Source organism: Sebastes fasciatus, chromosome 24 (assembly GCF_043250625.1).
Source record: "Sebastes fasciatus isolate fSebFas1 chromosome 24, fSebFas1.pri, whole genome shotgun sequence".
In the NCBI taxonomy this organism is placed as follows: Eukaryota; Metazoa; Chordata; class Actinopteri; order Perciformes; family Sebastidae; genus Sebastes; species Sebastes fasciatus.
The window spans coordinates 13,368,825-13,392,503 of NC_133818.1; the positions used below are offsets into that span (position 1 = coordinate 13,368,825).

The 23,679-nt window shown below is 44.0% G+C and overlaps 1 protein-coding gene across 1 annotated transcript in view; it reads left to right on the plus strand.

Annotated features, from left to right (window-relative positions):
• The first annotated feature begins 394 nt into the window (after positions 1–394).
• Positions 395–23,679, plus strand: part of klf7a (Kruppel like factor 7a) — a 42,007-nt gene continuing 18,722 nt past the window's right edge. The window contains exon 1 of the mRNA XM_074627121.1: positions 395–770. Coding sequence (XP_074483222.1) covers positions 567–770 — 204 coding nt within the window. The 5' untranslated portion in view covers positions 395–566. The remainder of the gene's footprint in view (positions 771–23,679) is intronic.

The following is a 23,679-nucleotide window of genomic DNA, read 5'->3' on the forward strand; positions in this document are numbered from 1 at the left end:
AGAAAAATAAAGTTGTTTTTTTACCATTACAGCATGTAAACATGTTCTAGTAGAAACACAAAATAGAAGTAAGAACCTGAAAATGAGCACGATATGGGACCTTTAAATGCCTCATCCTGCATCTCATTATGATTTAATATTTACAGCAATACTGTTTCCACTCCTGATTTGCGCGCACATGATGTTTACACCACGGCTTCTCCTCTCAGACTAGCCTTTCAGACCTTCTTCCAAATCTAATATACCCATCCATAAATAGCTCACCTATCGAGCCCACATTCGGCTTTGAGCGACGTGGCGCCGGAGCCAATCAACGCCCGAGCACTCCACCCAAATCCCGCCTCTCCGCGTTGATTGACAAACCAAAAACACCGCCCCTTCGTTTACCAAAGCCCCTCCCCTTCCTTTGGCTCCCTATCAGTGTCTAGTTTGGCACCACGGATGCGCATGGAGCCTCCATCAGTCTCTTTTTACGCACCGTGTCCGATAATGCGCGCAGGTACAGGGACTCCAAATCGCCCCATTTTCTGAGCACATTTTCACCTCTTCCACATGGACTAATATGGATGCGGAGGTGTGAGACAGCCGAGCAAAAGGAGGCGCGTTTTCTTGTGGATTCCTTCTTGTGTTTTTTCTCCCATCATCACCGAGGAGCAGTATATATCAGCATGGATGTCTTAGCGAACCACAGCATCTTTCAGGAACTTCAGCTCGTCCATGACACCGGCTACTTCTCCGCCATGCCTTCGCTGGAGGAGAACTGGCAGCAGGTAACTTTAACACCTTCATTCACAAGATGCAGGCGTCAACTTTCCTCCCTATCCATCCACCAAAAAAGCGCTCCTTTCCATCACTCATGTATGTGACAAATCTAGCCAGAGATGCGCAAAGTGGATAAGATGCTGGCTGCGTAATAAAGCTGTCAAATGCCATTCGGGAAGATGAATCCCATAATAGGGAGCGAATTGGTCGTGAATAATACATCTGCATCCCTCAGATTACTGAGTTGTAATGCACAAAAGTCCCCTCACTTATTCATAATAGATACCAGAACATGTCTGGCTTTGGAGCAGCTTGACATGCAGAAGAGAGGAAGAGAAAAGCTGTCACCTGCCCATTTCTACACTTCTTCCTCCATCACTGGATGGATGTGGAGAGATAAGCATGCTGGCCACATGGTGATGGATGCGTGTGTGGGAGGGTGGGGGGGCATTACTGCTCTTATATGCCTCACAGTGCAAAAAAAAAACCTCAGTGGAAAGACTTTTGTGCAATTTAACTGTTAAAAATGTGACTTATACTTGTAGAAAATGCTGTTTTTTACCTGTAAAATTGCATAAAATCTTCACTTTTTTAAAAAATAATCATAGTCTAATCTCCCATTTTTGCATTTTAGTTGCACCTTTCATGCATATTTTACTAAACTATCCTTCATTTTTCCATATCCAAGTCTATAAATAACCATATCCAAGTCTATAACCCACCTGCATTGCTGCTGCTGGTGATGATGCTTCCCATGCTGCTCTTATATTCCTCACAAATCTTAGTGGGAAGAGTTTTGTGCATGTGCTGTGGATTTTTCCAGACAATTTAACAGTTCAAAATGTGACTTATGCTGTCTTTTAATTGTAAAATTGCGTAAAACCTTCCCTTTTTAAAAAAAAATAGTCTAATCTCACCATTTCTAGTTGCACCTTTCATGCATGTTTTTACTAAAACAACCCTTCATTTTCCTAGTCTATAAATAAGCAGCCCACCTGCATTGCTGCTGCTGCTGCTGCTGGTGATCATGCTTTCCATTACTGCTCTTATATTCCTCACAACCCCCTTAGTGGAAAGAGTTTTGTGCAATTTAACTGTTAATAATGTGACTTATACTTGTAGAAAATGCTGTCTTTTAACTGTAAAATTGCATAAAATCTTCACTTTTAATAAAAAAAATAATCATAGTCTAACCTCACCATTTCTAGTTGCACCTTTAATGCATGTTTTTACTAAAACAACCCTTCATTTTCCATATATCTAAGTCTATAAATAAGCAGCCCACCTGCATTGCTGCTGCTGCTGGTGATGATGCTTTACCATGCTGCTCTTATATTCCTCGCAACCCCTTAGTGGAAAGAGTTTTGTGCGTGTGCTGTGGATTTTTCAGACAATTTAACTCATAAAAATGTGACTTATACTTGTAGAAAATGCTGTCTTTTAACTGTAGTCTAATCTCACCATTTCTAGTTGCACCTTTCATGCATGTTTTTACTGAACACCCCTTCATTTTCCTAGTCTATAAATAAGCAGCCCACCTGCACTGCTGCTGCTGCTGCTGCTGCTGGTGATGATGCTTTCCATGCTGCACTTGACTGACCGAGCAAAAAAAAAAAAAATCATTGCATGGAAATTTGATGCCGGTATTGTTCATGCAATAGGAGCTCCAGCTTTTTCCCCACTTCTCTGCTCCATGAGGAGGAGGGAGGAGGAGAGAGAGAGAGAAACCGGTGCGTGACCGTGGATCCATTCGTTGTGGCCAAGCAGCCTAATTGGCATCCTACTGTTAAGCCACCGACGCATCTTTTCATAACAAGCCTCCCAACTCTGCAGCTTCTCTGTCAGTGGATTTTTTTTTTTTTAAATTGCACGGGCCTGCGTGCACCATATGCATGTAGCCCATCTTCCCTGTTTCTCACCCCACAGCATGCATATCAAAATCGATACCCCAATGCAAATGGAAGGGAAGACAGCTGCCGTGTGTGTAGGCTGGGGAGACTGGAAATGTCTCTCACTGGGGATGTCTGCAGCTCATTCTCCCTGTGACAGAACGTCCATTTTGGAATTGAAGATCAAGTTTTGTACTTTCATTTCTTTTAACCAGCCTCTCATTCAACCTCTTTTATATCTTGCATGGGGAAAAAATGCCATTTATCTGATTTTAGAGATCTATTGAGCTCTGGCTTCGGTATACGGGATAAACTGTCAAAAATGAAATGTCACAGCTTTCCTTTTTCCTGATTGCAATCTGTAAATATGCATCACCTGAGACGTAAGCTGACACGCTTTCTTGCACCTTTTAGTCACTTTTGCTACTTAAAAAGTGCAGATTTTGTTTCATTTTTACAGCATAAAGATGTTTTTTTTTAATCATGATGCTGATTCCAAATAGGATCATAATTAAAGAAAAAAAAGGGGGTTTAAAAAACACTTTTTCTCCAATTTTCTGGTGTAAAAAATTATCGAAAATATTGCTAAATAATAACAAATAATGACCAAGTCAATACTTTATTTCATTTGTAAACAGATGCACCCTCACAGTGTATGTGCCCTGTTCAGATTGCATGAAAAAGTCAACTTTTTAAACTCAGATTTTATGCATATGGTGTTTTTTTCATTGACTGTTTTCCTAAAATTAGGTTAAAAAAATCGCAATAAATCGCCTTGTTTACAGTATCGCAATACATCGTGATATATTGAATCGTAAACCCCTGTATCGTGATTTGTATCGCCAGATTCCTGCCAACACACAGCCCAACAATTTCCAGGCTTTTTACTCAAAAGCATTCAGCGTCTCGTGTCCCCTAACGAATCCTCGGAGTACCCTTATTTGGGACAAGAAGGATTATGTCTCGCCCCACACTTTGAAAGCCCCCCTCTCCTCTCGCACAGCACAGAGATGTTCTTGGCACAGCCGTCCTCGCAGCTCATTGTAGCAACATGAAGACGCCTCCTGAATACATGAATTATGAGTCGTGGCTCGCCTTAAAAGCTCTTGCCTCCAGCCGCGGTTTGAGCAATCCCCCCTCTGTGTCCCGGGCACAATTTAGAATTTGATGCTTTTATGGGGGGCGCGATGGCGAGATAGGAGGCCGTTGTAGTCGGACCCTAAATGGCTCCCTGAGATGCCGTGGCAAGAATGATGACTGTGTCCCCTGTTGGTGTCTGTGAGGCATGATTCAGGCGCTTATAGGGGGGGTGGGGAGCAGAAAAGGAGGAGAGTGTTTTGGAGGTCTGCAGATGGCACATTCGAGGCTGCTATTTGTTCCATTATTGAACCAAATAGTGCCAAAGTGAACTGTGCTGTCTCGCTTCCAAATCCCAGTACAGTTGGTTGTTCAGAGTTGGAACAAACAGCAGGGCTGAGCTGGATTTGGAACAAGCATGGCTGGTCATAATTCACTCTTTTTATATGTGGAACACAGTATTTTCCCCTCCTCAAAAGCGCAAGCGTACACACGTGCATCTTTATTCTGACATAAATTGCCCGTTTATGTTGGCTGCAATTTTTTCCAGAGCTTGTTATGCTCTTTTTTGTAAACTGGCATTTTTCGCCTCGTTCCTGTCGTTTATCGGCATATTCTGGGAAGACAAAACATCTGGATTCGGGCTGATATGATGTGTCCTCATCCACACGGCACTTGACCCTGATGGATAGGACGTAACGGGACACTACAAATCTGTCATTGACCTCAGGACACACTCCATACCATCGTATATTATCCCTCAGGGGGCTCACACACACACACACACACACACACACACATGTAGACTGAGTGCCTGATGAAGCGAAACGTCTGTATGTTGCAGCATGGTGCATTCTGGGTGTTTCTTCTATATGTGGACACACATGGCTTCTAAATGCAAGCTCAGATGCATCCACTTACGACTCGATAACACGCACAGCAGCAGCAGCAGCAGCAGCAGCAGCAGCAGCAGCAGCACCGTCTGGGGGTGGGAGGAGGAGGGGTGGCGAGCGTACTGTAGAGGTGGAGGAAGTTGCAGAGCACGCACATTCTCCACCGCTGCAGGGTTTCGCATTTCACAGTCCGGTGGGCTCGAACCCCCCCCCCCACGAATAGATAGACAGTCGGAGAAGAAGAGGGCACTGATGAAGTAGGGGTGTTTGTATTTTTTGGGCGAGGCCTCTCAGGTACGCCGGCGTGGTTAACACGGCGACCCCTTGACCTCTAGATGGATCGCGATGAGGATAGAAAGAAGCGACAAAAAGATCCGCAAGATATGCATTAATACGCCGCCGTGTCCCGCGTATACACGCACGCCACATGTGTCTCGGTGTGTTATGTAATCCTCAGTAGGCCACAGCTGCTTTCTCACACACAGCATGCTGGGGGAGCGCAGCCAAACTGGCCCCCTCCTTCCTTCCTTCTTCTTCCATCCCTTGTTCCTCCATCCTTTCTTTTTACTCTCCTGCGTTCCTTCTTATAGAATTAGCATGGTATGGATTTTGCTGTTGTGTAAGCTCATGACACAGCGTCTGCCAGGTAACACTCGAGTTTTTAGACGTCTGATTTCCAGGTAAAACCAACAACACACCCCGTTTCCTCTTTCCTCCGTGACCTTTTTTTTTTACTCGCTGCTGTTTGATGTAATTTTATGCAAATTAAAATTAAATCAATCCTGTAACGGGCACAGTTCAGTATTCCGCGAGCAGGAGGGAGGAAGGACAAACTGGGACTTAATCTTATTTGTCTCAAAGGAGCTCCTGGTGGTGTCTTTCGTTCCGCGCCCGTGGCTTTTATTAAAATGTCACATCAGCTGCAAGATGTGGAATTTCCTGAAATCGAGTTTGGACGCTCTCCAAAAGAAACATGTAGTTAATTCGCTTTTAATTTCACTGACGTCCGGTCCGGTTTATGCAAAGCATTTAGAAATGTGATGGAAGGTAGACAATTGGCGTTGCAGCATCACCAAGATGGGAGTCTAGAGGGCTGTTCCGAAATACAATTTTTTGGGCTTCGAAGCTTCGGAACGACAAACAGCGATATCCGTTTGAGCAGGGCTGCACAATATATCGTTTTTCATCGCCATCGCGATGTCAAATTGTGATAAACATATCGTGAAAGACTGCAATATTACACTCTTTTGAGTTAGTTGAAAGAGAGTATCAGTGGAAAACGGCACTTTAAAATGTAACTTTCATTCTGTTCTTTATTGGCGCCTTTTGTGTTCAGTTAAATTTTTAATTAGTTTGACAAAAGAATGTTGGAAATAATTTCCTTTTATTTTTTATATTCAACAAGCCATTTTATGTATTTTAGCAGAATACTGAAAGCAGCAGAACTGCACTTTAATATCTGTTTATTAATTTCACGTAATATATCATATTCTCCTCATATCGTATAGCCCTATGTCTGAGAATAACTAATAATAATTCATGTTAAAATATGAAGAATGTGGGATTATTCCTCATTTCATGGGCTATTTGGGGATTTATACATTATTATTACATACTTAAATATAAAAAAACAAACAAACAAAGCATTCGAATGCTGATTTGGAGGTCGATTACCATGGCAACGGTCAAAGCATTCGGGTCAGCCCTATGGGAGTCATTCCTAATTCCTAGTCGTGTCTTATAGCTGCAGTTAAAGCTGCAATGGAGCAAATATGATTCAAAAAAGTAATTTTTTTAACATATATGAATCAATATTCTGTTACTGTAATGCCTATTTCTCTCCTCAAATGTTTTGCAGAATCATCTGTTTAGCTGTAGAATGAGAACATTTGTGGCCATGTTGAGATCAGTTGAAGACATACCAAGCACCGCCCACACAGCCGGAGCACAGCCAATAGGAACGCTCTCTCTCTCTCTGAAATGACCTGTGATTGGCCAAAGTCTCCCGTCACGGGCTAGATTTTCTAAAACCTGAAAACAGAGCCATGAGGAGGTGCAGAAGTCTCTCTCAGAACACTTGAATTATGCTGAACGGTTATTATGGAATTTTTGCCCAATGATGCCAAATATATCCTGCCTACTGCTGCTTTAATTCCCAGACATCCTTTGGAAGTAGTCAGACGAGGCCCGCGCCGCCTTGTGACGCTCGGAATACAAAATTGATTTCCCGCCGCGTTGTTTTGCTCGCCTCTAACCCGACAGCAGTCAGAAGATCTTGAAGACGGACGCCACGTAAGAATCTATTTGACGCGGCGGAGGCCTGTCGCCCCCGTGACGCACCGAGGCATGAAAGGAAGCCTTTGTGCAGCATCTTCTAAGTGCCACAAGGTTATTACTCAATGCATCGATTTGAGGAAAAGATGCTGTTTACTGGGAGGGAGGAGGAGGAGGAGGGGGAAAAGGAGACTGTAATAAAAGAGCTATGAGTTCATCTAATTAGTATAAACAGATAAATGAGCTGGAACAGCAAAAAAAAAACAATTTGGCTCCTGAGCAGCAGCAGTTGTGTTAACAAGACAGTGCTCGGAGCTGCAGACAGTATTTTGCTTTTGTGATTTTTTGAGTTTATTCTCTAGAGATTCCTGCATGCATGCATCCTCACATGCTTTGTTGTTACTCTCAGGATATTCTCTCGAGATCAGGACGTGTTTAGCGTGCACACACACCGCCGCATGCAGGTGTTCTGTGTATACGCTGTGTAATGAGATGTGCGAGCGACCCCCTGACCCAGTAACATCCATTCTGCCATAAGAGCGCTCGCTGAACTCTGCCACCTCCGTCTCATCACTCAGGCGGCTGAGAGGCGATTGCCGGCGATAGGTGCCTTCTACTGCTTTATGGGCGTTGATGAAAAGGTTGGGAGCGCTGATGAAAGAGCGGAGGAAGCATTCATTTGTCTGATGCTCTGGTGACTGGCCCGTCAGAGAGAGAGAGAGAGAGAGGTGGTGTAGAAGGGGGAGAGAAGAAGAAAAAGGCAGCGAAGGGGTGGAGAGGAGAGAGGGTGGTGAACAAGCACATCTTTATGTATGGCTTCCGTCTGCAAAACGCTCTGCCACCCCAGGTTTGATTAACAGTGGGAAGAGGAGACAGTCATTTTTTTCGCCTCACACCAGCACGCATGGCTTGGCAATGACTTTCACATCATTTGAGGCGAAATCGGGAAGCCGTTACAGCACCTTACAGTGATCCGACATGCTTCGCTGCCGCCATCCGGCTTGGCAACCGCGGGCGGAGGAAAAGAGAAAAGGAAGAGGAGTCTCAGGCACTCGTTTTATGCTTTTTGGAATCACCACCGACCCTCTCTTTTTCTTTATCTCATGACTCTCTCTGCTCTGTCTCGAATTCCAAGAAGTCACAGCATGCCTTGTTTGATTCGCCCTGCTCTGCTCTAACCCCCCCTTATTTAAAGTCAGTTTGCAAAAACTCCAGGAGAGTTATGCAATCAAAATTTGGCACAATGCTGAATAAAAAAGGCTCATTTGCATACAGAGTGTCACAAATAAACGGCACCAAGCTGCTCACAGCAAAAGCAAATTGTGAGCCCCTCGCGTTTTTTTGAGGAGAGCCACGCTATTAATATCAGCTGTGCGTTTGTGTGGCGGTGGACAGGAGAGAGACTCATTGTCAGAAGGCTGTGCCTGGATGAATCTGGACATTTGCAGTGTACAGCAGAAACAAGAAGCAGCAGTAAAAAAAAAAAAAAACTCAAGATACAACACAGTGCAAAAAGCAAAACAAAAGTTGACAGACATTTAAAATATGAGCAATTTAAAAAGAAGGAAATAAAAAAAAAGTACCAATATAAACAAGGGGGGTATTAAAAATTGGAACAATATATACAGTATTAACAATAAACAGACTATTAACACAATTGCACAGGTGGAAATATGATATTGCACAGTGATTGGAATGAGATTGCACCTGAAAGTATTGCAGTCGGTGTACAGTATAATGCAGTTATTGTCAGTTTTGTTGGTTTGTATGTGGTCTACTGGGAGCAGTGCTGGTTGTGGAGTCTGACAGCTGCAGGAAGAACTCATAATAATAATAATAAAATAGAACTAAGGATACAGCCATTATATTTCGCTGCGGGGAAATATAAAATATAATAAAATATAATGCCAAATAGGTGCTTTTGCTTTTTTTGCTTTGCATCGTCTTATCTGTCAACTCTCTCTCAATCTCCTGTGTGTGTGATATATATGACTCCTGCTACTCTGAGCTGAGACGTATGGAGCAGATGCATTCACTGTCAGTTTGTAGCATCCGTTGTCCGACTATGTATTGATAACACGCCGCTGATACGTGTTTGTGTTCACAAGCGTTAAGTTTCACTTTTGAAACAATCTTTCCCCCCCCAAACTTAACTAAGTGGTTTTGTTGCCTAAACCTAAACAAACGTTTCATGCAGTTTTATGATGTTAGAACGTGTTGAAGTTTTGCTTTCACTTTTTACAGCGTAGTAGGCGTAGTAGGCCCACTACTAGCCACATCTATGATGCTGATAACGACTGATAACGCACCTTTAATGGCCTGATAACAGTGGAATTAGGTGGTAAATGAGGACATGTGTTCTGATATTACCGTGAATACAGTATCTGACTGTGTTTTATTATGGGAATTATCGAAGAGCGCCGGCTGCAATAACAATAAGATGAATTATCAATGTCTCTAACGCTGTTGACACTGCTTGTTGTATCGGCTTAATGTCGTCAGAGTGACACTTCAGTGATATGTATTTCAAGTGAAATAATTGCCATGAATCACTGCCTCAAGTATTTAAAGGCTTCTTGTTGCCGTGGTTACTTCCTCCTTATCTTCCTACTTACACGACAATGTGTTTAATCTTCCAGCCTGCTCACATATTTGAACATCTTTGATAATGACACATCCACACCGTGTCCAGGCATTTTATAGCCATCACTGTCTGACTGTGACATACCGAGCGTTACATCCCATCTTACTGCCTACCTGTTGCTAGGCAGCCTTGGCAAGCAGGAGGACCAGCTTTGGCCTATTTGTTTGTTTAGCTGTCATTCTGGGAGGCTAATCCCACCCCGAGGGACTCGTAGCCATCCAGAAACCAGAGATCCAGCCATGTGGACCGGCTCCCTCCAAAGACCGAGTGAGCGAGAGGAAGAGACGGAAGGTGGAGAGAGAGACAAGGGCAATTTGCCCTGAGTAAACACCGCTGCTTGTTGTTGTCATCCGAAGCCAGTCATCAATCACGGCCCTAAGCTCTTGGTGGTGACAGCCGCAAGGACGCTGCACGCTCTGAAACCGGTCGGATAGTTTATGAAGCGAGACAGTCGTCGGTGGAGATCACAGCTGATGCCGGCCTTGTTGACTATTTCAGGATCGTCCGGCAAAGATGTAACAATGCCAGTTGTCGAGTTTGTCTTTGTTAGTGTCTGTGCGGTCACGTGCGTGCGCGCTTTGCATGCCGGACTCAACACTCAGCTGGGGTTGTCCAACATGCAAAGCCATGCTGGTGTTTTTTCACCTGCTATGGCTCGCCGCTCCAAAGCTCTCCGCCTGGTTGGCCAGTGTGTCAGTATCTCCCTCCATCCGTCTTTGTGGACTCCAGATTCCTCATCCTGCTTTTCTTCTTTCATCACTCCTTCCTCTGGCTCTCAGACACCATTCATAGCTATACTTGTGAAAAGGAATGCACTGTATTTTGTATGTATCCCACAAAATCGATTTGTATTAAGTATAAAGAGCAACAAACGGCACAGAGGCAGGAGTTCGGGGTGGATGGGTGGGTCAAAAAACACTACATTTTCAGCCAGGAGGCAGGTGTTCAGAAGTCAACATTGATTTATTTGTCAAGTAACTTCCGTACTTAAGTTACGTCACTTCCGGTGTTATTTATACCCAAACCACAATCTTTTCGTAAACTTGACAAAGTAGTTTTGTCACATAGCTTCCGTACTTAAGTTATGCTGCTCCTGTAGTTATTTAAACCCAAACCACAACCTTTTTCCTAAACCTAACCAAATAGTTTTTGTCACGTAACTTCCGTACTTCAATTACGTCACGTCCGGTGTTATTTTAATCCAAACTATGATCTTTTCCTAAACCTAACCAAGTTGTATCCTCTGAAGATGGAAGTTTATTTTGAAAAGACTGGAGCAGAAATTGACACATATTGCTGGACATTCGTAGGAAAACGCACAAAAAACAAGTTCATAAGATATCATACCAGCCGTTGTATGAGGATACGTTGCTTTCCTACATTCAATCTCTGAGTTTCTATTTCCTCCTATTCTTTTTTTTTTTTTTAGCTTTAATCTTGATCTCATAGTGCATGTGTTTGTAACCAGGGGTCAGGACTCAAATAAAGGATAAAGGATGTTTTCCATTGTCAGCAGCTGATGCTAAATTCACTGGAAGATTAAACTGGGTCCCAAATTACCCTAAAGACGCCGGTATCTCCAGCCAACTGGGTACATCATGTAGTTTCAGTCATTCCAAACCCCCGCGGGGGCTGAGTTGTCTGAATAAGATACGACTTGTATCCTCCAAACCAGGCAGATTCAGCTTGAATTGGGATTAGCCTATATGTCAAAGCCTGAAAGCACAATTTTTCACCAAGAAAAATATTATTTTGACGTGCAGCCTTGGAGGAAAAAAAAGGCTGTATAAGTGTCAAAGTAGACAGACAGAGAGGGCGAGACGATTTTGCACCCTGCTTAACTCCTCGAACGGCCGGGGAAGTGCCCTTCTGTGATTTAATGAGACCTGCAGGAAGAGCCATTCATCAGCATGACAGCGTACCTCTGTTTCCCATTGTTCTGTTCTGGTATGTGAGGGGAGCAGTGTGTGTTTTAGCCTTAATGATGGGCTGGCAACCCTTTGATTAGATGGATCTCCTGGTGCTAATTAAGATTTGGGCTGCCAAAAGACATCTGTGTTTAAGCCTTCCTCCCTCTATCTCCGCCTGTATGTACAGTTCACGGGATGTGTTTTACACTGTTGGTGTTTTTTTGGTCTAAACTGGTGGAATCTGTGGGCTGACATAAGTGCAGGGCCTTGAAAAAAAGGCGATTGGTCATTTCAAAGAATTCTGGATGTTTGTTTTGCCTCCGCGCCGGTTACAGCCGTGGTTTTTGTTGGGTTGTCAGTCCGTCCAGACCATTCTTGTGTTGAAACCTGGAGGAAATTTCTTCAAATTTGGTACAAACGTCCACTTGGACTCAAGGATGAACTGATGAGAATTTGGTGGTCAAAGGTCACTGTGATCTCACTTCCGTCCCATTTTCGTGAACGCGATATCTCAGGAAAACCTGGAGCAAATTTTCTTCAAATTTGGCACAAACACTTGGACTCGAACTTGAACTGATGAGAATTTGGTGGTCAAAGGTCACATGTTTATGGCCATAACACAAATAAACGTCTTATGGTATAAAATGATGAAGTGATGACATTTTGGACAGACATTGATGTAAACTGCCACTTGACTGGTTGGCGGCGGCATTCAGCCGCAAGGCAGTAATTCAAATTTTTGTCCCTGTAAAGTGGATTTTCTGGAGATAAAAGATGCAATAAAATCTTCTCATCATGTCTTTTTCAATCTAAGAAATTAGTTCATAAAACAAGTGCCATATAGATCAGTTTGTTTGACCGGTTGCTACACTAAAATCAAGAAAATTTTAACTTGACTCTTAGAAGATACCTGAAACAAGCATTTGTTTTGGAAAATAATAGTAAAATATTCCCTTTAAAATTTAGACTTTAAGGACACATTGAAAGACACAAACGACTTCATAGTCAAATTTTTGTATTTGGCGTATGACTGCAGAGTAGGGCTGTCTAACGAATCGATTAGTTGATTTAATCGACAGATTAAAGAGTTTCTCCACAAAGAATCTTTAAATCTGGTGTTTACTAGAGATATGCTAATGAGTTTCTTGGAAACAAGTCATTCAGACACTGCATCATGTTAAAGCAGAGTCCTTAATAAATGATATTATTCAATGCTAAATCAATAAACTATCCATATGGGGGAGCCGTGATACAAACACCAGTTTATGACTGGAACACATTTAAGAGCCCCTGCTGTAGATGTTTTCCCATCTCTTAACTAAACTGATGGTGTCACATAAATGTTTCACTACCCTTATTCCCCCTTGCGTAGTTTCAGGGAATTTGATAACTTATGATAACAAGGAAAGGCAGTCCCCCGTCCTCCCGTCCTCCCCTTCCTCAACATCGCTCCCCGCTCGTCCTCCGCGTGGCTAGACGGCACATCCTCCCCCGTGCTCTCTCCGGTTTTACTGCTATTCAGTCTTTTGCCCCAGATATTATTTCATTGTAAAATGATGCCAATTAGTAAAGCCAGTCGCCGGTGGCTGTGGTCTGGCTCCGTCTTCGTTCCGGCGGGGAAAGTTATTTGGGTCGGCAGCTATTTTCAGCCTGTGATGTTGCCAGGAATACTTCAGGGAGCAGCCACTGTTTTATAAGAGAGCACATCAATAATTTTCATTGGTGTGTGTGTGTGTGTGTGTGTGTGAGAGAGCGAGACAGAGAGAGAGAGAGCTTCAGACACAGTTTATTGGGTTTATGTGTGTGTGTTTATACCTGTGTGTGCATCAGAAAGTGATATGAATATTCAGCCCGAGCAGCTGCTGTGTATACTGTTGCAAACTGTAACTGTCACGACCTCCTATTAATTTGAGACGCGTTTAATTCGCCAGCCTTTTAAACTTTAACCTCAAATCTTAACGCAGCATTTCTTCTTTAGCCCGGATGCTCTACTTGGACAAGCACACACACACACACACATGGAGCGAAAAGGCCAAAGTCAATGAGTTCCTAACACCTTCCGTAGTGCGTCTAACTGCCCTCCTCCCGTCTCCGCTGAGCCGCCGCGCATTGTCGGGATGAAATTGAGGTGAAAAGTCCTCGCGCTCTCCCGCTGAAAAGCCAGCCGCTCAGGCACAGGGTGGGTGAGCAGGTTCAGCCTCCGCCCATGCTCGTCCAAACTAAACTCTCTCTCTCTCCTCTATCTCTTGGAGGAGAGCCCGCGGTGGCGGTGGCGGCGGCGGCGGCGGTGGCGAGGAGACGTCTTTCAATATTTTAAGCGGCTTGGGCTAATCTTTGTCGCTCAGGTTTGTTTTGAAGGCGTCGCCGTGGGAATAAAGACGGTGAAAGACAGCGCCCCACCTCCTGTTTTGCACGACTCGGATGCACACGCTCTTGCGTAACAAAAAAAAACACACACTCTCTCTCCGGCGGCGGCGACCCTGAGCTAATCCACCTTGGCCTTTTCACGAGACTGTGCCACTGACCTGCTTTTGCTGCTTGTTTCCTTTTGCACACTAACCCTTAAGGTTCAGTGCTGTAATGAGTGACAAAATGTTACACAACAACAAAAAAACAAACAGAGGTGGCTTCCTATTCAGCTGTAGAAAAAGCATGTAACTGTTTTGGGCCGTTATCAGTGCGGGCACGGCGCCACAGTTTGTGGACGTGATCGGGGTACCGAGCGGGCCCCGCCACTGTATGAGGAGGAAGCGGAGTTTTTCCGCTTCACTGTTCCCTTTATCTCTCCCCCCCCTCTCTGTTATTCTCCTCCCCTCTTTCTCTTTTTCGCTGCTCGCCGCTCTTTTGTTTCTCCGTTTGCCTTTTTCCAGCCAAGGCCCCATTCTCTTGCCCCGTCATTGTGTGCGGTAATGAAGATTAGCCAGCCCGCCGCACACAATGGGGTCCCCGCATCCGGAGCGCAGACTCCCCAAATCCTGCTGCAAGCTGCTAACCTCGCTGTAAAACCACTGTTGTCGCCGACCCCCTCCATCACCCCCCCTCCGTCACCCACACATATACATATTCTGTCACGCAAACATGTCCACTCTGCACTCTCTCCGCGTTGAAAGCAAATGATTAGATTAGGATGGTTTTGACAGCTGAGAGGGAGCGCTTTGGCGACTCATACGCCGATAAACAGCAGCTCACCCAAATCCAGTTAAAGAGAGACAGAGTTCCCCTCCCCGGCGAGTGCAACACGGCTCCACTCGTCGGGATTATACCCCCACCCTCCTCTTCCTCCCGTCCTCCATGCCCCTGCTATTCTCCTCTCCCCTCCAATCTCATCCTCCCCTTCTCCATCGTTCATCTTCTTCAGTCTCAAGATGCTTCTTCTGTTCTCCCTTCTTTTCTCCCCCCCTCTATCCCATTTCACCCTCACCTTCTCCGATCCTCGACTTAATACCAGAACAAAGGCGTTTTTCCACACTTTGTCACAAGCTGTTTAGATGGAGCAGCAGAGGTCTTTATAGCGCACTTGTTGTATCCTGAGCCTCTTAATAACGCCCGTATCGCGCTCAAGGTCGGCAGATCTTCGCAACTTCAATCTGTTTTTGCTTGTCAAGCTACTTTGCCGCATGTTGTCCGCGTGGAAAGATGAATTATTCAGCAGTTTTTTTTTTATGTAAATTGAAAGTATTTCTTTAACCCTTTAGGGGGAGATAGCAGGTCAACAGTAGATGTCACATAGACGTGGTGTATGTCATCTGAAAGCTGGGAACATGGAGATTCATTTGAGATGGGTTAGGGTTAGGGTCAGAAATAAACATGAATTAATTAATTAAAATGAATTGTCAAAGTGTATAAAGGTTTAGAACATTATGATAGAAGTATATGATGTCCATCCCCATGCTCTGTCATGTCTCATAAGTTGTTGCAGTAATTTTAGGGTTGATACCATTTGTTACACAGATTTGGTGCTTAATTTAACCATTTTTTACCACTCAAGAATTAATAAAAATTATTAATAATCCCTCTAGAATACCACATTAAGACACCAAGACCTTGAGGAATACCATAGAAAAAGCCATGCTGTGTTTTGGGATCGAAAACTTTTGACATTTGGAGATTTCTGCAAGAATTGCATTTTTCAGCGATTGGATGGCGAGCGCTTCTGTTGTGTAAACTGCTCAGAAACCCCCCATATGGTTAATCTACCATCCTCTGAATGCTCTATGTCTCTAGTTTGTGGCTGTAAAGTTTCATGAGGCTGTGATTATCTTAAAGGTCACCACAGGTCATTTATACAGGGAGGCCGAATTTAAAAAAAATGGTCTCACTACAATTAAATGACTACTATGGGAACTAACATCATCACACATGAATACAGTTGGGTTCATTGGATCCACAAGAGTCTCAACTTTACAGTGATACCCAATGTATGTAATTCCAAGACTGTTTAGGGACCCCAGTATGCAGAAATATTCAAATACAGCATTTTAGAATAGGCGAAAATAACACATTTATACTGCATGAAAAAACTGCATGTGATTATCATAAAGTAGGCATGTCTGTAAAGGGGAGACTCGTGGGTACCCATAGAACCCATTTTCATTCACATATCTTGAGGTCAGAGGTCAAGGGACCCCTTTGAAAATAGCCATGCCAGTTTTCCCTTCACTCTAGCTCTAAAACTGAACCTACTAGAGCCTCTGAAAGACAGTAAAGTCAGTCGGGATCGAGTCTCAGAGTGTTGGATCTCATATTACAGAGGGGAGGGTGAGGGGGGGGGTTCTTCATATTGGCGTCCATGCTGTGTTATGGGAAGACAGAGGGGAGGTCCCTCATGCCCGGGATGATGCGGATGCGTGGTTTCTGTTGTGTCTGCTCCGAGAGGAAGCAATGGGAAATGTCTTTCTGCTCCATTAAGCAGAGGTCACAGGTTTGCGCTCCATCATTGTGGCTTTCCCGCTAGATGAAAGGTGCTTTGAAGATCACACACAAACACACAGACACGTGTCGCGTAAACCGGCTTAGCGGGGGGAGATGTCTTACCTCGAAATGAGCAAAACCGATCCGGCAAAAGAAAAGGCTCAAATCCCATGTCCGAGAGCAATAAAAAAAAAAACGGCATCTTGAATCATCAGCTTAAATGTAAATCTAAGCCCAACAAAACGAAACTGAAATTGCAGCCCCTTAAGTGTCTATTAGCGCATCCATCCAAACAAAAATTGACTGTGTGCGAAGGAGGTGTCAGGTTTACAACCATATGTGCATTATTCCCTCAAACTCCGTCAGCAAATTGTGATTTAACAACTGCCAGTGTGTGTTATCAGCCCGCAGCCCGGCGCTGTGTAAAAACCGCCTCGAGGCGCTGCGTTGCCAGGCTTTGACGGAGAGGCTGACGGCGGCCCCTGATTATTACTGCGAGGCTAATGTCGTCTGATAAGGCCGCGTGTGTAATTAAGCTGTTTCCGTGGCGTGTTATCTGGAGCTAGGTAAGGCTCGGCTGCCTGGAGAGATGGAGCCGTTAGTCAGCGAGGAGGACTCATATCTTCCCCTCTCTTCCTCTTCCCCCCCCTCTAATCTGCTATTATTTTGCTTATGCACCTGTAGGTGGGAAGATGCTGACCCCTCACACTCTCTTCAAACTCCTCATCTGCGGCCTGTTTCTTCATCTTCCACCTGTTTTCCAAATCTTTTTTTATTGTTTGTTTTTTTTGCAGATATGGCAAAGGGCATCTTATCAAATGTAGAACATAACTCAGTGTCCATGACATGAAATAATAACAGAAAAAGGACCACCCCATGTTGGTCTTGGTCTCACAAAAGGGAAAGAAAATTAATTAATTTATTAATTAATTAAAATTTAAATACAAATTAAATAAAAAAAATAGTAGAAAAATAAAATAATAAAAGAGTGAAAAAAAAATGCTATGAAGTCAAATAATGGATTAAGCTTAAAAAGAAGAAAAAAACGGAAATAAAGAGGGTCGTAGGAAAGGAGTAGTGAGGATCCACCCGATTCGACTGTTATCAGGCCATTAAATAGGCGTTATCAGTCGCTATAAGCACCATAGATGTGGGTCAGTAAGGGCCTACTACGCCTACTATGTCGTGAAAGTGAAACTTAAAAGCAACACGTTCTAACATGTAAAATGTTTTGAACACAAGCAAATGGCTACTTTAGGTTTAGGCAATAAGACTACAACTTCTTCAGGTTAAGCGGTCGCTAGAGGTCGCTGTCGTGTTCCTTTAAACCTTCTTTCAGTCATCAACCATGTGAATAGATGATAAAACCTACTAGTGGGTGTAGTAGGCCCCTACTGACCCACATCTATGGGGCTGATAGCAACTGAAAATGCCTATTTAATAGCCTGACAACAGTGTAATCGTCTGGATGATCCCTCTCTCCTCTCTCTCCCTGCCTCGCAAGCTCCGCTCAGGAAACACAGTCAGTATCAGGAGTAATAGTAAGGTCGTTGATAAAAACTAGATTCTTCATCATCTTCCACCTGTCTGTCTCGCAGATAAATTAGCTCTCCCCTCCAGCTCTTTCTCTTTGTGTCTCCGTCTTCCCTTTGCTTCGTGGCTCCGGAGCCCCGTCAGGAGCTCCAACATCCCCCCGGCCAAACACAGCACCCCCTGCCGCTCCCTCCGTTGAGAATAGGGTGAAGCGAGGGCGCTCCCTTATTCAGATCAGTGTCGAGGAAAATGAAGCGTTATCTCCCCCCCAAACCGCTCCCCTCCTCCTGGCCCCGTAGGCAGGTTCCACCGCTACGCCGATGACGCCACGCTGCTCTCCAAGGAAATCTGGGGGCCGGTAGTGAGTGCACGGGAAGGAGCTAAAAAACCCTAAAGGGCAGCTCAGAGGGGAGCCTTTTTGAGGTTTTGTGCGTGGGGGGGGTGGAGTGTAAGTATTGCTCAGTGAAGCTATAGATTACCGTCCCTGTCAGCTGCGACTGCCACCGCTGATGAGCTCCCGCGCGGTATCATTTCGTATCGATTAGGCACTGCGACGCAAACACACAAAGGCTGTTGGCGAGATGGCCGGTGCCTCGGGCTACTGGTCATTTAGCTGTCACCTCAAAGTGATGGCTCGGCCCCGGCTCACCAGATCAATGGGAGACACAGGCCCTATAACACACACATGTGCACACTCGCATAGACACACTCTGTGGAAGACTGCGCTCTGAATTAAGTGCCTGCCCAAACTTTTCCCTTCGATAAAAGTGCCAAGTGTGGTGCTGAATTACAAATAGCAATAACAAAGACGGCTGTAAACAGAGTCGGTAAAGTTAAACAGCGAGTCGTAAAAATGAAATCAAAAGAATAAAATGAAAAGGGTAAGACCATTTGGTTACCTGGTTCATTGCAGGCCAGATAAAACTGATTAATCTCTCAGAAGGATTTTTATCAGATGTGGAATCAATGCCCTCTTATTTTCTGTGACGATTTCAACAAAAGCATGCAACAAGCAAGAAACAGTGAATCAGTTTGAATGTGAGACAACAAAAGACGCTGCAGCAGAGAAGCCGGCGTTAATTCATCCATGACGTGAGCGTTACTCACTTTTAAAATTAATAATCAAACCCCCGCTAGATACAAAACATGGCCGAACCAAGCAATCAAAATGTCACGTCGGTGTTGAAGAGGAATCTTTTTCCAATTTGTGAAAAAATGACAATCAAAAACTCATTCTGTGCAAAAAACACAGTGTGGTGAAAGCAATCGAAAGTCAACAGCACAAATGAATTCAGACGAATAAACGACGTGAAAATGCAAAAATAATCGCCTGCGAATATTATATGTCTAGGGCCTTTATTGTGAAAGGGAAGAACGGTAGAAGGGGATCTGGTCTGCGCTGCGTTTGTCAAGGTTAAATGATAAATGGGATTGCATTAATTAGTATGCATTAAGTAATTGGTTAAGTATCTTGCCCAAGGACACTTCGGAACTGGAGGAGGCGGGGATCGAACCACTGACCTTCCGATTGGTGGGCCACCCAAGGTTGAAAGGAGTAATATAGTTTGCCGTCTTGTTTCAGAATACGAAACCTCTGTGTTGTTGTTTCATAAATAAAGGCGCAACTCAGCCTGTTCCGCACAACGTGATTGGTCGATGACTTTATCCGCGTTGCGAAAAGCTCCGAAAAAACGACCTCCAAAAAAAATTATGCCACTTTTTTTTATATTTTTAAGCGCAAATAAATTACATGAAAAAATGCCAAAAATTTAAGCCGGAACCTGCAGCCGGTTAGCTTAGCTTAGCATAAAGAGAGGAAACAGGGGGAAACACCTAGCCTGGCTCTATAATATCGTACTGTCAGATAATCCTGCATGATGCAGCCCTGCAAGGAAGGGTGCTGCAGGGAATCATGGGTCATCTTTGAAAAGATGTGACAGCCACCCCCCCGTCCCCTCCCACACAATAGGCCCCCCCCCAGCTCAGGACCCCCTTATAGTGCTGCCCTTTTCAACCCTGCCAGCATCAGCGCTGGATATTATTCATAGCACCTTGTCTCTATCACGGCATCTGTAAAAACTGAACACGATTATCCTAAAATTAATGAGCCGTATCCACCCCATTACATTTATCTGTTTAGTGGTGTTTTGGGCCTTCCTTTGGGGCATTATGCATGCTCTTCTGTTCATATTTATAACCCAGGCTTTTTATTAGCGACGTAGCGGGGCGCTAACAGTCGGGAGGCAGCCGGCGCTTTGATGGTGATGGCAGGCGGCTCGCGAGCGGGCCAAATGTGAAGGGAGGAGAGGGGATCAGCTGCCAGGCCAAGGGCCCTGTGGAAGAGGAGGGGAAGACGAGACGGAGGGGAGGAGAAGAGACTTAAAAGTCAGAGAAAGTTAGTGAATCACTCGTTCGCAGCTCTCAGCCCGCTTGAGAAGCGTGATCAGCGAATATTTGTCACACCTGGTGTATTTTAAGCCTCAGAGGTGTGTTCCGCATGTGCGATCCGGGGTGTTTTCTGCAAATACAAAAGTGCATTTGTCGATGGGTCTTCCTATTTATTGGCTTTTTTTCAGTTTAAATAAAACTCGGGGGAAAAAAAGTTTGGAAATTTGTGTTTGGTATTGTATTTTACATGGGTTGGAAAGCCTGTTTATTTACCTTCACAATGATGTCCAACTTTTTCCCCAGTTTTATATATTTAGAGGACAAGAACTGTGCCGTGACCTGACCCTAACCCCAACCCCTAACTCTATGTTCTTCCTGTTTGAGTGAAAACACTTCTTTGGCTGCTGAGTCTTGTGTTTTTTACATTGATTCTTCCACAAATATGTTTATTTATGAGTAGAGAAATAGAGGAAAAAAGTCCTGTTCCCATGCACAATCTGTACTAAACGCTGCTGAACTGTGCACTTTCTAAATGTTTTCATGGCAAATGGAAGTAAAAGCAGACCTTCATTTCCACTTATATGCTTCTGACTGACAACTTCATTCCCTATAATTGTCCTAATAAAAGTGCAGCCATCCGGTACATTCATATAATATAGAATATTTAAAAAAACGACACAAAAAGCATGTATTTTTTGAACATTCTTGAAGCTTGACAGTGACTGAAGCCACAGCTGAAACCTGTGAAGCTAATTAGCCGTGCAATTAAGCGTTGCTGCTTGGAAATGACTCCGGGAATGGGCAGGAAAACTAGAAGAAAAGTCAATGTAAGTCAAGTAATCATTTAATTTATTATAGAAAAAGCTTTTTCTTTTTTTTTTACTTTTGGTCAAACCAGTCAAGCAATGTGGAGATCATTACTTGGAGCCCTGTAGTGACAATACATTCTGATGCAAGCTAAAACACTAATCTTAGGCCTTGTCTACACTTATATCTTTAAATGTAGCTTTCTCTATGTGTCTTCTTTCTTTCGTCCACACCCAAACGGCGTTTTAGGTCACTGAAAACTGAGCTTTTGTGAAACTGAGTTGATGTGCGGACTGGGAAAACAGAGATTCGGGCTTGTAACGTGTATACGCGGCGTTATCTCCTTTGTGAGGCGTCACTAATGAGGCGACATGAACGGGCGGACGTGGCCAAATCCATATTTACACATAAATGTACAGGTACTATTGAGCACTCCTGATGTTGGTGATGGCTGTCTTGTTCCAACGAGATGCTTGACATGCGACCACCCTGCCGCCACCAAAGCCATTTGGAGGTGGAAGTGGAGGTGACGCTGCTGGAACAGCCGTTGGATTGTCTCAGCTAATCCTGGCTCGCGTGAAGGAATCATCCCCGAAGCTTTTTTCAGGAAACCTGGCTTTATGCAGAGCCAGTTGATGTTGGCTCTCCAGATCGGCGTTTGTCCAAACGGAGCCGCGGCGGCGGCTGCTGCCCGTGAGCGCTCCTTTATCCTGTGCGATGCTTTTTGGCTCCTGATTCCTTGCCTACACACAAGTTGCACTTTCAGGCCACGTTTATGCATGTGCGTAGGTGTTCGCACAAACACACACAAGAGCCGCATAATTACGCACAGAGTAGCATAATTATGCTGCTCACACATACCTCGTGCATACACACACACAAACTAGCATAATTACATGCATTAAGTGCGTACACCCACACTGCTTCCACGCCACACACACTCGCAGAGGAGCCGCTGATCAACTGCATGACCTTCTCCCTTACAATGTTAATGTCACCACCTGGGGGAGGAGTGTGGAGGAAGGGAGGGAGGTTGAGGTGGGGAAGGCATGATGGAGTGATGGGAGAGGGGGAAAGACAGATGGAAAGAAAGCTGCACCCCCCCCCCCTCTCTCACCTGCAGCCTCTTTCATCCCTCTTACCTTGTCAAACATGTGCACACACTTATAAGTACAGTATGCATCCTTGCACATCACCGTGGGTCGCAACCTAACATTCAGCGTGCATGAACCCCTTTTCTGCGTGCGAGGCCTGTGGCTTGCCCGCTGACTGGATCCTGTTATGCCAAATGTCACACTTCCAAAAAGGATTCACCCCCCACGGAGAAAACGAAGTCAACACCTTCCCCTTCGCTCTCTCTCCTCCTCTCCTCTCCTCTCCTGCCTCCTTCACCTCGTCCCTCCATCACTCCCGTCTTCACCTTCCACTCAGCCCCCCCCCGTCTCTCACTTTATCCGTTTCTATCCTCTTTTCCGCTCCCTTGAACTATCTCTACCACGCACACGCTCACCTTGGTTTGCCGTCCTCAGCGTTTTTTTGCTGAATAAAGTCCCCTTTAACCGGCTGGTTTTAGCGGATAATTAGTCCTCACCTTGGGAGAGGAGGACGACAATGAGAAGAAAAGGAAGGAGAAAAGGGCGATTTGGGGGAATCGATAGGGGGGTGATGGCGACGGCGAGAATGAGTGAGAAGGGGAGCGATGTGGGCAGGTGGAGGGGGTGAAAGATTTCGCTTTTTTATGCACCAGCGGTTCCCAACCTAGGGTCTGGTTGTCAAAATTAGATTTGCTCATGTATAACTAAAATCATAGTAACACACTTACTGGCTAATTTATACAAAAGTCTGCATATAAAACTATTTAAAAAGATTTTTTTTGCTAAAATCTAACAAAGTATTCAGCTTCAATCCATATTTGTTGGCGTTTAGCCTATCAAAAACAACATTTGCTCTACATCTATTAACCACAATAATATAAAAACATCATTTTGGCTCTAACGCTATTACAGTAAATTAATTAAGTGAAAAAAAAATATTATGTATCTGCATTCACTTTACATCGATATTTGTTGGCGCTTAGCCTATCAAAAACAACATTTGCTCTACATGTATTAACCACAATAATATAAAAAATGTACTTTGGCTCTAACGCTATTACAGTAAATTAATTAAGTGAAAAAAAATCATATTATGTATCTGCATTCACTTTACATCGATATTTGTTGGCGTTTAGCCTATCAAAAACAACATTTGCTCTACATGTATTAACCACAATAATATAAAAAATGTACTTTGGCTCTAACGCTATTACAGTAAATTAATTAAGTGAAAAAAAATCATATTATGTATCTGCATTCACTTTACATCGATATTTGTTGGCGCTTAGCCTATCAAAAACAACATTTGCTCTACATCTATTAACAGCAATAATATAAAAACATTATTTTGGCTCTAACGCTATTACAGCAAATGAATTAAGTGAAAAAAAAGATCATATTATGTATCTGCATTCACTTCACATCCATATTTGTTGGCGTTTAGTCTTTCAAACATTTTCACTGTGGTCAAATACCTATTTTCTCTATATCTATTAA